Source organism: Polypterus senegalus, chromosome 1 (genome assembly GCF_016835505.1).
Source record: "Polypterus senegalus isolate Bchr_013 chromosome 1, ASM1683550v1, whole genome shotgun sequence".
NCBI classification, from domain to species: domain Eukaryota; kingdom Metazoa; phylum Chordata; class Cladistia; order Polypteriformes; family Polypteridae; genus Polypterus; species Polypterus senegalus.
This window is the reverse complement of record NC_053154.1, coordinates 55,454,085-55,469,541: the sequence shown is the minus strand read 5'-3', so window position 1 is coordinate 55,469,541 and position 15,457 is coordinate 55,454,085. Positions and strand designations below refer to the sequence as shown.

The following is a 15,457-nucleotide window of genomic DNA, read 5'->3' as shown; positions in this document are numbered from 1 at the left end:
AGCCATCCAATTTATATCGACTAAAGAAGGGATTTAAAAAAAAAAATGATGGTTATGGGCTGGATGTGGAATTGGAACAGGATTTTTTTCTCTCACAGTGTCACAATCGAAGTTTGTTTGTCTGATCTGTCAATCTCTCATTGCTATTCCAAAGAAGGAAAATGTGGAAAGGCACTTTCGAACTGTTCATAAAAACTACAAAACTGACTTCCTTCCGAAAAGCGATCTGAAAAAGAGGAAGGAGAGGGAACTAAAATCGCAGTTAATCGGACAGCCGTCATTTTTCATTCAGCTGAATTCAAAAGCAAAGGCAGACACCCCGAAGCATTGTTCCAGGTGAATCTCTCGATCATTAAGCATAAGAAGTCCTTCCAAGATGGAGAGATGATAAAAGAGGTCTTTGTTGAGGCAGATGGCTAGGGAGAAATTCCTGCTGAGATTTCACGACCGCTGGCCAGAGAAAAAGGAGTTTCTCCATTTCAATAAACATGCAGAATACAAGCAACTTAATAACGATCAATGGCCGCTAGACTTAGCATTTTTTTTCCGATCTGACCAACAATTTGAATAAGCTTAATTTACAGCTGCAAGGAAAAGAGAAAACCATGGTCAATATGATTAGCTCAGTTAATGCTTTCAAACGGAAAATGCAACATCTGTCCTCAAAGCTGCAGCGCCTTGATTTGGGGAACATCCAAAACCTCGCATCAGAGCTGGAGACGCAATGGAAGGCGTGTGCGCAACTTGACAGCATACGCTACACAGAGCAGATTGAAAATTTTCTGTCAGACTTTAGATAATGGAAAAAAGTAACGATTCGAGTGTTGCCCAATGTAGCAGAGTAAGAGTCGCGTTTCTTCTTCTCAAATGTACTTAAAAAAAGTGAAAAGTATGGTGCAATAAAACTACTCTTAGAAGCACAATTGTTTTAAAAAGTTATTAAAGTAAATGTAATGGAGTAAATGTAACTCGTTACTACCCACCTCTGATACTCAGTATATATATACTATATATATATATCATTTTTTATGTAGGTAGATCATTTTGATCTGGTCATTTTAAAAGTAGCTCGCAAGCCAAAAAAGTGTGGACACCCCTGCTCTATATCAACTTGAGCAGCCTAGTGCAAGAAGAAGACTAATTAGGGAGACCAAAAAAAGACTTATGAGAAGTCTGAAGGAATTACAAGGCCCAGTGCCTAGGATTGGTGAGAATGTGCAGACAGCAACTGTCACCCTGGTACTTCACTAGTCACAGTTTTGAAGTGAAAGCCACTGCTAAAAACAAAAATACACATGACACCTCAGCTAGAGTTTGCTAGAATGCACTTGGAAGACTTTGACGTCACCTGGACGAAAGTTCTTTGATGTAATAAGACAAAAATTCAGACCAAGTGCCATGTTTGAACACTGTACAGTATAAAAAAAAAACACGCCATCCCCACCATGAAGGAAGATGGTGGCAGCATCAGGCTGTGGGAATGCTTCTCTGCAACAGGTCCTAGATGGTTTGTTAGGGTAGAGGATAAAATAAATGAAGCAACATACAGGGAAATCCTGAAATAAAACCCAATGCCATCTGCAAGATTTGTTTTCCAGCTTGGTAACACCCTAAGAATAAAGTCAGAGCTACACAAGCATGGTTTAAAATGAACAACGTTAATGGAGTGGTCATGTCCGAGACCAGATCGCTGTCCAAATGAAAATGTTTGGCTGGACTTGAAAAGAGCTGTCCACACACGATTGTTACACAACCTGACAGAGCTTGAGCAGGTTTGCAACAAAGAACTGGGACAAATTGAAGTGTTTAGAGATGTAAAGTTGATAAGAGACCTCTGCACACTGACTCAAGGCTACCATGGTTGCCAAATGAGCATCTACTAAATACTAGCGTGAAGAGGGCGAATACTTTAAAAGCTTACTACACTATCTCACATTCTCCCCCAGTGGAGTTTTCTTTTATCGGTTGTATCATCTGTAAGTTTTAACCTTTCACAGTGCAACCCATTTGGCTAAACTCTTCTAGATGGCATTGTAGCACATTGGGTGAATTTCCTACCATCTCACACTTCGACTCCCATTTGATTAGCAGATACTGTGCCTTTAGATGCATTGAGCCAATCAGTTCTAAGTTGCTTTCTATTAATTAGCTAATGCATAACCTCCTTAGTTAAGGTTTTGCTTTAGCGGTGTGGCATTTTATTTGATGTTTTGTTTTGGAGCCTGTTTGTACTATAAATTCTATTGAAATGACCAAGGTCATTGTTTGAAAGACATACCAGTTTTGTTAAAGGGTAGTTAGACAGGTAAAAAGCATGCGGCTGAAGACTGGCAATTTCACTAATGCAATGTCACAGATCGCACAGTGGTAATGGAATTACAGAATCAACTCACTCAATTTAATTTTCTTTAGTATGTGAAGTAAACCTGCATTAACCCCTCCATTCATTTTTAATGCTTGCTTATTCAACCATTATGGATAAGCAAATATTTAATCTGTGAAAAAGGGTGGCTTTAAAGATTTTAATTTGCAAAAAGAAACAGCAGTGTCAGCAGCAATTGACATGACCATTCATTTCAATTTGTGCTAAAGTTTTTAGTTGTATAGTAATTTGGTATTTTTTAATTAGATAATAAACAATATTGGTGAAACAGAAGTTCAGTGACTAGTGCTGCTGCATGTCTCATTCATAGGCCTGGGTTCAATGTAAATAAAATGTGTTATTATTCTTTTGCTGGTGTCTGTCTAGAGTTTTCATGTCGATGTTCAGTTTCTTCTGCTATGTCAAAGGCCTACAGTATGTTTTAGAGCACGGGTGTCAAACTCCAGGCCTGGACGGCCGCAGTGGCTGCAGGTTTTCATTCTAACCCTTTTCCTATCAGTGACCAGGTTTCAATGCTAATTAACTTCTGTTCCCTTCATTTTAATAGCCCCATTTTTAAGAATTCAGTCCTCTGAATTGATTCTTTTCTTCATTAAATGACAGCCAAACAGAAATGAGACGTGAAACGAGCTGACAGATGACCAGCTAAATCAGAGCTTCAAACACTAATCAGTTTCACTCAAACCAGTTTCTTAATGAGAAGCCAATTCTGGATGGTCATTAAAGCCGTTATTTAATTCTCATTCTGCCATAGCAGACATTTCCAAAACTGTTGATTTTCTGTTTTGTCAAAAAGTTTTAGTGATCTGAGATCTTACCATGATCATCACCTTTCTTTATTTTCAGATATTGTGTGATGGGCACAGGTGAGCTGGTCATGTTGTGGCTTGTTTCTTATCTCATTATTGTTTGGCTGCTAGTTAAGGATAAAACAACTAAGGGGCTTCAGTCGACTTAATTTAAAACTAAGGCAAAAGAAGTTCATTAGCAGAAAAAACTGGTCGCTAATTAAGAAGATGGTTAGAATGAAAACCTGCAGCCACTGCGACCCTTCAGGACCGGAGTTAGACAACCCAGTTTTAGAGTGATTAGATGTCCTGTTAATGGTTGATTTCAGCCCTATGTCTACTCTTGCCTGATTAGGCACCAGGTGCCCTGTGACTGAAAATTAGAAAAAGCAATTTAGAAAAATGATGGATGAACGTGTAATGGCCTAGAAATCTGTGGGTTTTTTAAAAAAAAAAAAAAGAAATTTTTGTATATTGCTCTTAGGCAACAAAACATGTAAATAGCAATGATGGGGTAATAGGCACTTTTTGTGTTAGCCTAGGATGATAAGTGAAAAGGCACATTTCCCAAGTAACGCCGGTACAGGTTATTGTTGATAGGTGACTACTAGAAATATATATTTACCTGTCTCAATAAAGATTCACCTGTTCTGAAGATCCATGTTTTGTTTTGTTTAGTATCTCATCAGCTTATAGCACTGTGATAACAGAACTACCTGCTACTTTCCTTTAGTATTTACTTGGTTTGAGAATGAATGTGTTCTGGTTACATAGGTCTCTAATCAGCATACAGTGGTATATGCACTGCTTCATAGCTAGCAATGATACTATTGTTTAGCCAATGAAAATGTGTAAACGCTATTGTTAGGCAAAGCACATTGATATGTACCATTCTTCAAAGAATCCATCCATCCATCCACCCATCCATCCATCCATTATCCAACCCGCTAAATCCTAACTACAGGGTCACAGGGGTCTGCTGGAGCCAATCCCAGCCAACACAGGGCGCAAGGCAGAAAGCAAACCCCGGGCAGGGCGCCAGCCCACCACAGTCTTCAAAGAATCGACACATTGATCTAGGCAGAGACTGAAGCACTTATGTACCTCTGGGCAAATCAGAAGAAAATAAAATATAGTCAGAGATTCCTAACTGCTTCCTGCTTCTTTTATGCTTTTGGGATGTTACTGTTGCAGCTACACCCTGTGGCAACAATGGCTTGTACCTGGCCCAGTATCCTATAGATGGAACTGGAACTGGTATTTAGCTAAGGAAATTATGGAAATTTCATGATGAATACTAATTAACATGAAGCCGAGTCTGACTTGTTTGAGTTGTCCAGTTTTCTGACCATGGCCCTATACCCTCCACTCCCACTAGTTTTCAATAATTTGTGACTTTTTATGAACATTCATTCTTTTAATTGCACTTAATTGGGTTGTGCATTCTGGGAGCCTGTTCTGCTTGTGCAAGGTTAATAACCATCCCAGACTGTGTGTCAGGTCATTAAACACACACACACACACACACACGGCCAGTTTCACTCCACCAATTAAAATAAATCAGCATGCTGCAAGGCACATGGGGAGAAATTAATATATTTGAAGGAAAACACTTCTGCTCTATGTAATTTGTTGTTTTGCAAATGGATGTTCCAACAATTGGCATTCCTACTCATGTATCCATTGCCATAAGATTAAGATCTCCAGAACTCTGAATCATTTTGATTGAAATGAAAGAGATCAGATAGATATCTTACTGTGTACTCTGTCCAGCTCAAATATGGAGTGCTTATTAAAAATTTCCTTATAATGCACAGAATGCAAAATGTCTCCTAACTGCAATAGGGAAATCTTATTTTTAAATGCCATTGATAACTGAATTTTGCAGTCTATATTAGACTTTTTTGTTATGTTTCTTTCAAGTTTAGCAGTCGTTTAAAATGTTAATGATGACATCTATTTCTATACCAATTTGGACATTAAAATCCCAGTCCACACTGGTATGATTTGGTCATGGTTACAATTTTTTTTCAGTGTTGTATATTTTTCTGTGATAACTTTTGGATGGTTTTATAGACTCTGTATATATGTGCTTATTGTTACTTTTTAATTGTAACTGTATATAATGTTACAGAAGCTATTTTCGCTATGTATTGATGTCTTTGTTTTTACTTTAGTTGCTGCTATAATGAGTACCTGTGGTTTAGGATGGAAGCTGCTCTTAGTAACATAATTAATATGAGAACTTATTGCCAGCAGCACTGAGCTCCCATTGTCCGAGACTGTGGATTAATTGTCTAAAAACTCACTTGTGTTTTTGAATTTGATTTTTTGGCAAACAATTTGATGACCATATTTTTTAAGTTTTGTTTTGGTTTAGATAAAAGATAGAATTGATTTCCTGTTTTTGATTTCAGCACATTTATTGACTTACACGTCATCTTCCAACCTATCTTTCTCGGCTGTTTTGGTTTGCTAATCACTACCGCTTAGCTGTACATTTTTATTTTAATTTAGAGTTAGATAAAAAGATACAATATTCAGTCATGAGCAATGAATATAGCCCAGGTGGTCTACAACACTATTACTCTGTATTTATGGTAGATCATTTTTAAATACTTAATATAGTTTCTCAGATAAAATGATCCCAATGCAAACTCCTTAACCAATATTTTTTGATTTATGAAAGATGGTAAAATCCTTCAGTGCTGCTCCAAAAAAAGGAACTGTCATATCTATTAAGCCATCTTTCAGTGAGTAGACAAGAATCAGATTTTGTACTTAGTACAATGTTGTTAAACCAGTTTTATTTCCCAATAAGTACGTATTCTGCTAAAGATGTTTTTTTATTGGTTTTATGTTTTTATTTAAATTAAAAATCAAGTTACTAATACAGGCAGAATCAGATTTTAATTCTGAGTCTAATTATGTTTTCTTTTTTTGTTTAATTTTTCCTACATAAATTTGCTTTTCAGATGGCCCAGTGCTGGAAATTTAGGGGAGAGCTAAAAAAAAAGTATACTGTATACTATAAAATCTACATCGGTTAGGGTGAAGGCCATCTCTCTAAAATATTTTATGCCTTTCCTAAAAATCATGCTAATTTTTTACAAAGACTATGCTTTTGCTTTCACACCAGATCAGTAACCAGAAGTGACAATTACACAATCTGCTATCAATCTGCTATAAAGTTCTCTATATAATGTTGGTAAGGGGCTAGACACAATTAGTCTTCAACATTATTTTTAGCTTTGGTGCATATACAGTAGGTATAAATAATGATGAGCGAACCCCACAGAGCTTGGAAACTTTGACATCAATGGGTAAGGGAGAACTGAATTAGTGGATTATAATGGTGCAATTGTTTGGATGGCTACAGAAGCATCTGCCAACTATAGTGAAACTGATTATTGCAGCCACAAATGTTACCTGAGCCGTGTGGCAGCAGTGCTAACCACAGCACCATATATATATAGATCAAGTCTCTCTATAACAAATACTGAAGTAACAAAATTTGCAGAATAACGAATACTTTTTGTTGACCTGGACAAATATTAATACCACGTAATGTTTAATATATTTCATTTTATTGAAGTGAATTTCAGTGTAACAAATGGCAACCGAAAACGATAATGCAATACAAAAAAATTTAATGCTGTGTCTATACTGGAGTTAATCATTACAAATTAAAAGTATTACATATGAATGTTACAAGTATTTCAAGTACCGGTAATTTTGTATTAATCATATTCATTGTGAATTCTTGCTTCGATAACAGAATTTAGCTTATCAGCTAATGAAATTCAGGCACTTAATTTGTATCTTTACATATTATTTTCATTACAGGTGTTTCCAATTATTTTGCCTGCATTGTATTTTTATAAAGTGTTTGCTTTATTATATTTTTATAATGAAATTCTTCATGCTCCTGTTATTTCTTTTTGTTAATTATTGAACTGCTATTGGGCATGTGGTAGGTAGAAATGAGATGGGGGAAGTTGATTAAGAGAGCCTGGGGAAGGATTGTCACAAGGGAGGAGGGTCTGCTGTGTGTGAAGTAACAAAAGGCAGAAGAGATTAAGAGAGAAGGAGGAAGATGAGTATAAACAATGATTGGAGGAGACTGAACAAGGTAGCCAAACCCTAACAAAGTGATGGTAGTGAAGAAGAAGAATTTTTGTGTACAAATTTCTACAAGTGCTGCAAACTAGAAGTCTGTCTATTGTGATTTAATATTATTGACTACCAGATGAATTCTAAAGAGAGGAAGGTGTTGCAACCCTTGATTTAATGAATTGACACACAGAGAGTCTCAGACTGGTGTCTTTATCTTTATTCACGTCTAAAACAATACATCCTTTATTAACATTGTTATACCGTCACAAGCACAGTGAAAACTATAAAAAAAAAATAAACATACGTTTTTTAACATTTTACAAAGAAACATAATAAATGAAACAATATATAATCTAATTGTATATCTCTCTGTGTTTACCATGGGTGTAACAATTTTAAAGATTACTGTTTAGAGATCAGAGTTTGCCATCTGGTATCTCCTCACAGTTTTTCCACACTTCCGGTACTCTAAGTCATTACGTCCCCTATGTGCAGAATGATTTCGTGGTCATTTACACTCCCACTACTCATGTAATGAATAATCACTGACTGAATATAACATGATTTCTATATACCATTAAATGATCTCTCAAGTTGTAAAAGTAATCGTTGGATGCATGGTATTTACAGCCCCCTCTCTCCCTCCCTTTTTTTTAACTAAATGTAACAATAATCAACATGACTGATGTAAGGGGGGACCACCCAGTGATTAAGCCGATCACCCACTTTTGAAAAGAAGTACTCACTTCTGGATGGGTCATTCAATGATTGGAAGTTTGGATGACTGATCCTGTGTTTTAGTTAGGTTCCGCTAACCTACTTACACTTTGATTCGACAAACTAAACCATCACTGTCTTCCATGGTTTCAACCACATGTCCTAGGTGCCACTGATTTCTTGGCAGGGTGTCAGCCTTGATAATGACTATGTCATTCACCTTGAGGTTACACTTGGGAACGCGCCACTTCTGGCGCGTGGAAAGGTTCAACAGGTATTCTTTCTTCCAGCGACTCCAGAACTGTTCAATGAGAAATTGGACTCTGCGCCACCTTTTTGTTGCATACACATCTTCCATTACAAATTTCCCAGGAGGTGGAAGAGCAACCTTAGACTTCATCAAGATCAGGTGGTTTGAGGTCATTGGTTCCAGTGACTTGGGATCATTCATTCCATCTAAAGTTAATGGATGGCTGTTGACAATAGCCATTGCTTCATAGAACAATTTTCTAAGGGAGGCGTTATCAAGTCTTCCTGGATACTGAGCAAATGTGACATTCATCACACTTTGAACAGTACAAATTTGCTGTTCCCAAACACCACCAGCATGGCTTGCTGAGGAATCATTGAAGATAAATTCACAATGTTTTTCACTTAGGAAAACCTCACATGCCTTTTTATCACATTGCTTGAGTGCTTCTTTGAATTCATTGGTGAACAGCTATTTTGAGAATGATGAAGCACCTCAGGGCATTGATAAACACATCTGTTGACAGATCTTCAAGAATTTCAGTGTGGATAGCTTGAGGTGCGAAGCATGTGAAGATCAGGCCATATATTTTGTGTTCCTTGTAGGCCTCCTTGATGAGAAAAGGCCCAAAGCAGTCCATTCCACAGAATGTGAATGGAGCCGAAACTTCCTCACACTCTTTAGGGAGATCAGCCATTCTTTGCTCCTCTCCTGCTTGTCGAAGTCTTCTGCATGACACAGTTGTGTATCAACTTTGCAACAGATTTGCTCTCACCTATGACCCAAAATCTGTTGGCTGTCAGTTCCATTAGAGTTTGACTTCGGCCTTGATGACAGATCTTATTGTGGTGATGTGACTGTCCTTTGGAAGAATGGCAGGGTGTTTTAATGTATTCCTGATTAATTCCTGACTGAGAGAAGACTTCTTCAGTGTTTCACCAACACAAAGAATTCCTCAAATCAAAATGAGGCCAAGGTAGAAGAGGGGACTCGCACTCGCAAAGAGTATTTTGGTTTTGGAGTGACATCATTTCTTGGCAAAAGGCTTACTGTTGGACGCGCTTTATGACAGTTTCTGCAGCTCTTTTACGTTCTTCAACTGTTGTCGGGTCACTGTGATTTTCTTGTTTAGACTCCAGTCTCTTAATTCTTGCAACCACCTTAAGAAGTGTCGTCCAGGAAGAAAACCGTCTCAGCCACCTAAGAATGTCTATGTGTTTGCTGACTGTTGTTGCAAATACCTGAATTGGTTTAACTTCAAGATCACCAACAAGTAACTCAGTTAAAAGGTCAGTTGTAGGATTCACTTCTTGCTGCCACAAAATTTAGTTCCCGACAACCAGATTGACAGAGATGTCAGAAGCAAGAAGACCTCTGGAGGCATAGTCGGCAGGGTTTCATGCTGTGTCAACATAATACCACTGGTTGGACACAATTAACAACAAATACATTAAACCTTTGCACTTCATTGTTGATGCATGCCAGTACAACCTTCGAGTCTGTCCAGAAGAATTCTTTATCAACTTTAATCTTCAGTTCAGCTTTCAACATAACATTCATTCTGGCAGAAAATACAGCCGCTGAAAGTTCCAGTCTTGCAATGCTTGTATTCACTGATTGTCTTTCTTAGTAACTGACTTAAAGCTTCACATAACACAAACTAACTTTAGCCACCCACAGAAAAATGAAGGCCATCCTGTGTGTGGTATTTGTTTGTGCCAGCATTGGGTTTTATCCCAATCAAGTTAGAGCACAAGAGAAAACTTTACAGTGGTTCAGCAAATATACCAATGCGGTGAGAAAAAAACATTTCTTTGAAAACTTTGTGATTACAGACGACACCACACACCAATAACACGCCATGCTGCAAACTTGCCGCATGCAACCCTCACGGTGCAAAATGCTTCTTTCTTTTATCCAGCTCTTGTCCTTAACTGCAAATACCCAAAGAATCAGGGGATATTGCGTTATCCTTACCTTGGGCAGTCACAAACAATAAGCATTATCAGCTTTTTATACAAATACCTGGGAGGCACTGTGAACTACTGCATAACTGTGGTCTAGGCTGCCATTCATTCTCTTACAAAATCACCTCACAATCAGACGGAAAAAACAACGACCCTGAGGCCTGCCTGACTCCTAAATTGCACATTGTTGGGGACACTCAAAATGCATTTTTGTTTGTTAATAACATGGCTTTCTTGTATTTCTCACTTATAATCAATGATCACTGCATTTTAGTCTACTTCAGAATGTATTTAAAATGAATCTTATTGTACTGTATGTACACTATCTCAGTATAATTTAAATGGGCCAACAGTACAAGTGTGAAATAATGAGATAAACAGAAATAAAAATATTTGTGGAAATTAAATGAAGAATAATCATAAAGTAGAATTCATTAGCACACTCTGAATGTAATCTGAATGTGTTAAAAGCAGCGTGACCCAAGTACATTTTTTGCATTCATTTTGTAATGTTAGGTAATCAGGGAGACCTTACAACATTACTTAAATTAGAATTGCATCATGCAAATTAAAAGTTGAGCATTAAAAGTAGACAGCAATAACTAGCAAAGTGTATTAATAAATCACTTACAATATCTATTATTATTAGAGTTTAATATAAAAACATTTAACACAATATACCAAATATTTGCAATAGCCAATATACTGCAAAAAAGGAAACTCTTGATATCAAAAGCTTTATGGTGTCAGTATATAGTTCATAGATTTATATAAGCATTCTTAAGGCACAATAATCATGACTATTGTTTTGTAACTTGACTACAGGTTACGACTTCTGTGCTGATGGACACAGTTGTGGAGATAACTCTGACTGCAAAAACTGGAATACCAAGGCTGTGTGTGAGTGCAAGAGCGGCTTCACTGCCCTTCATGGGGATACTTCATACTGTGAAGGTAAGAAATTGTTTTTTATCATTAACTTACCTGCAAAACACCAGCTACTGTGTCTTAAAGTGAAGAAGGCAGCGCCGATATGTGGGTAATGTGCTGATGCATCAAAAGCAAGAAGGTCAATGGTTATTATTTAATTAGAGTGTTGAAATTTCAGTGACTGTGCTGGCTTTGCTAAAAAAAAACAGAAATGAAGGTGTACTGTAAGTTATTCATCATATTTAAATAGAAACATTTTGTTTGGATTTATAAGCTGTAGTTTTTTTCTTGTGTAGTGAATGTAAAGTGTAGTATCTGAGGATCAATGGCCTCTCTTTTGAGTCTTGTGGTATAGTTAATTGCTGTTGTCTAGTTTTCTTTATGATGGTGATTGTCCTACAGTGTGTTTTTGGGGATTCATCTAATATAGTAAATAAACCTTGACTTTGTTGTGTTAAATGTATAATTAGCTAACGTGTCTGACAGAATCTTGTGGTTGTTTTGACTTACTGAATATTTTATTTTTATTGATTGAGATTTATTTACAGTATTAAAAAACATTAGGCTTGTTACACTTGCTACCATCTTAGTTGCTGTGTTTTTATATATCAAGACCTTGACATAGTGTAACACGTGTTGTATTTTTACAAGATTGGATACTTTATTGTTTCTTGATCTTTTAAGTGTTTGATTGTCCTATCTGAAAATAAACCTGTTTTAAATGTTGTACCTTGCCAAAAAATGACTTTCACTTTACAAAGTCAGAATATTGTTAATAAAAACTCTGAACAAGCGCAAGCCTCCCTAATTCGGGATGTTTATCAGAAATGTATTGATTTACTTCATGAGGTAGAAGTTCACAATAAACAAGTATATTTGCATCCAGTAGTTGAAATATTCAGATATGTGCTTCAGATTAAATGATTCAAGTCTCGATTGTAATAGACATCTGTTATATTTCACCCTCTGATACAGGTCCAAAGGGGGCTAGATTCCTAGTAAAGGATCAAAAATAAAATTACATTCACAATCACTGACCTAGAAATTATCTAAAACAATATCCTGTGTGCCTATGTTTGAATTTTTTCATTTGTGTTTTAACCTTCTAGAAGTGGTTGCTAAAGGGGTATGACCACTGGCAAGCAATCAAATACCAAAAATATGATCATATTTGTGATTGGCAACCTCAAATAGCATAAAACACCACTCCACATGCCTATGTTACTGATGCTTATTTTTTCTATGTTTTGTGAAAAGGACTAATTTTGACTCCACATATCCCATGAGGTAGTAAACCCCTGGGAGTGGTTGATGTGGCATGCACAACTTCAGGTCCTGTTGATCATTTTTGCTGAAGGCACCCATTTACTCTTTATCATAAGGGTGTAATTTCCTGCACAAAAGATGGTCCACGAAAATGCCATAATACTGACATCAGTAACAGTTTGCCACAACTCAATGAATTTGATGTCACAGCATGATTTATGGACACTCTCAGTATCACTTGTCATTAGTTGAAAGTGTAGTAGTTATGAGAGCCCCTTGTCTCTCTTTCAGAGATGTGTGTCCAGTCATGGCAAAGTCTGAGTTACTTGAACAGGCGCTGTTGAGCTTCCTACAAGGATAGTCAAACGCTACGTCAGCACTGAAGCTATACTTGAGCTATTCTCGGTTATGGTACCACAACAGTGCAAAAGAGGCATTTATACCCTGAAATTAATGCTCTGGGTTTATAGAACATTCTGTAGGTCGTATTGGTTAAGCTGGATAGGTTTGTAACTGCAAAATTAGTATGTGCACTTCTGCTATTGATGATGTCAGGCATCCTATCTGTTTTTCTCGTTTGTGCTCTATTTTCTTTTTCCCATTAACAGCTACACCTTTGATGATGTCTGAAGATGACCCTTTAACCTATTTTCTTTCTCCTTTAGACCACTGTTAGCCTAGCTTTCTGATTAACTAAATGAGATTAAATAATTTATGGGTACAAAATCACTTTGAGTGTTGTACGGAAGCCGAGAGAAGACGTGAAATATTGTTATTTTTTTAAAATTGTGTCTTTGAAGATAACAGACTCATTTTATCGAGATCTCGATAAAACAAAAGATCTTGTTTTCTCGAAATTATGAAATAATTATATCTAATGTTTAATGTTAAACTTATTGAAACCACGTCCTGTTTGAAATTGCAGAAGAGCATAACTGTGGTGATCAGCGCATCACATTTTTGTTCAATCAAGGGCTGACGCAAGGTTGAAATAGGTTTATGCCTTAGTTTAGAAAATTATAGCGTTAGTGTCCATCATTTAAGAAGACGGTTAGCAAGGCTTCAGCTGTATAGGTGTCGCAATCTAAGCAAGCATGCCAGGAGCAAAGCTTAAGTTTCGTTTTCTTGAGATCACGATAAAATTACAGTATTCCGTTATCTCAAGAAAACAAATGTTCGTTTTCTCGGCATCTCGATATAATTATTCCGTTATCTCAAGAAATCAAAGTTCATTTTCTTGACATCTCGATAAAATTATTCTGTTATAAACTTTGATTTCTCGAGATCTTGAGAAAATTACTCCGTTATCTCGAGGAGACAATTAAAAAATAACGATATTGCACATTCTCTCTCAGCTTCCGTAGTATTGCATTGTCTGTTGTATATTGAAACCTCAGATGTGACACAAGTGTAGGCTGTTTTTTCATTCATAATGACACAAAAAGAGCCATAGTCATTTAGCCATATAAATATTTCTCAATAGTTTGAAATAATATAAATTTTTCCATTACACTTTGAACCCAAAGCCAATGACAGCTCAGCTACTAGGTAGCAGCAGATTTCTCTCCCATATAAAAATAGGAAGAGTTCCATAGTGAATGTTTTATCATCTTCCTATTTTAAGTTGTGAAAATGGATATATGTGAATGTTGCATGTATTTTAAAGCTTGTGTTAACATGGCTATAATAAGGCTACTGGATATTTTGAACTGGAAAGTATAAACACCTATGGAATTTAGAACTGCATAAAGCAATGTTGTGTGTGATATTCATATACGGTTCTTTAGGATTGGAGATTTTTTCCACCCATTTTGTTACATTACACTGTTGGGTCAAATTTTAATAATACATCAATGCACAAACATTTTCTCTTTGAATTGTCCTTTTTCTTGCTCAGTCTATTCAAGAAAAGAAGTGTACTTTGTTTTTTTGCATGGGATCTTTCCACATCTTTGAATGCAAATAGAATGGGTGTCCATGGGAGGCCTAGATTTGAAAACAGGCAAAAGTAGTCCAATATTCAGCAAACATTTGCACTTTATTTAAGCTTACCCTCTACTATAATGTAATAGGGTTTCTTTTGTTTCATCCAGAACCATATCTGGTCTTTTTTAAAAGAGCATGCAGCAACAATTAACAGTCAAATAATTTGGATTTTTTCAATCTGTTTGCGACTATCTTGTTTCATACACTATTGTTAACACTATCTGTGAATATAAATTTGTTTAAAAATGTGCCTTTTATTTTTAGATGTCACTTCAAAGGTGCTTTGAAATGAAAATATAGTTGAATGACTTAAATGTGGAAATCAGGAGTAACCATGCTTCATTATTTTCTGAACAGATTATTCTGTATGGTTGCTTGGCAGTCGTCAGGCTCACTCATTTCTTCTATAATGTCTTTGCTGGACAAGATGCAGGCAGTGTTATTAATATCAGTGCCAAAGAAATAATTATGAAATGTAAAACAACTGAGCCTTGTACAAAATGATAATATTCAAAGCTTGTGAAAACAGTATTATTTTTGAATAATAAAATATTTAAGAAAATGATTGGGTTTAACAACGTATACCAGCTCTGGATGCATCCACTAAAATAATAATTGAATACTTACTTAAATTATTGTGACCATATGTCATTTTATCAATTATTTACGCACAAATAATAAAAATAGTGTATTATTTATTCGGTAAAATGTAGACAGAGATGTTGAAAGCATTTATTCTCAGGCTGTTTAGTTTGTGTGGAAGATCCAACTAAGATGAGAGAAGCAGTAGTGTTTGCAGCCCCCATAAAACAGTATCATACAGCGCCTGTAGTAGATTTAACACAACTCCTAACACCAGCAGGATGTAAAAGACTCTCAGCTGCTAACGTTACATGGGCTTAGAGCTGATAGTTACATTTTGGAAGATCACTACATGATAAATTTAACAGATACCATCTCACAATGTTTGCAGAAAAGAGGGTCCTTATTTTTTTTTAATTTTATTTGGTTTTAAGAACAAAACACAATCCCATTAAAACACCAAAATATGTTC

General features: G+C 36.2%; 1 protein-coding gene across 1 annotated transcript in view; it reads left to right on the top strand.

Annotated features, from left to right (window-relative positions):
- Positions 1–15,457, top strand: part of LOC120526187 (protein kinase C-binding protein NELL1-like) — a 1,449,010-nt gene that overhangs the window by 538,283 nt on the left and 895,270 nt on the right. The window contains exon 12 of the mRNA XM_039749219.1: positions 11,047–11,175. Within this exon, the coding sequence (XP_039605153.1) occupies positions 11,047–11,175 (129 nt within the window). The remainder of the gene's footprint in view (positions 1–11,046; positions 11,176–15,457) is intronic.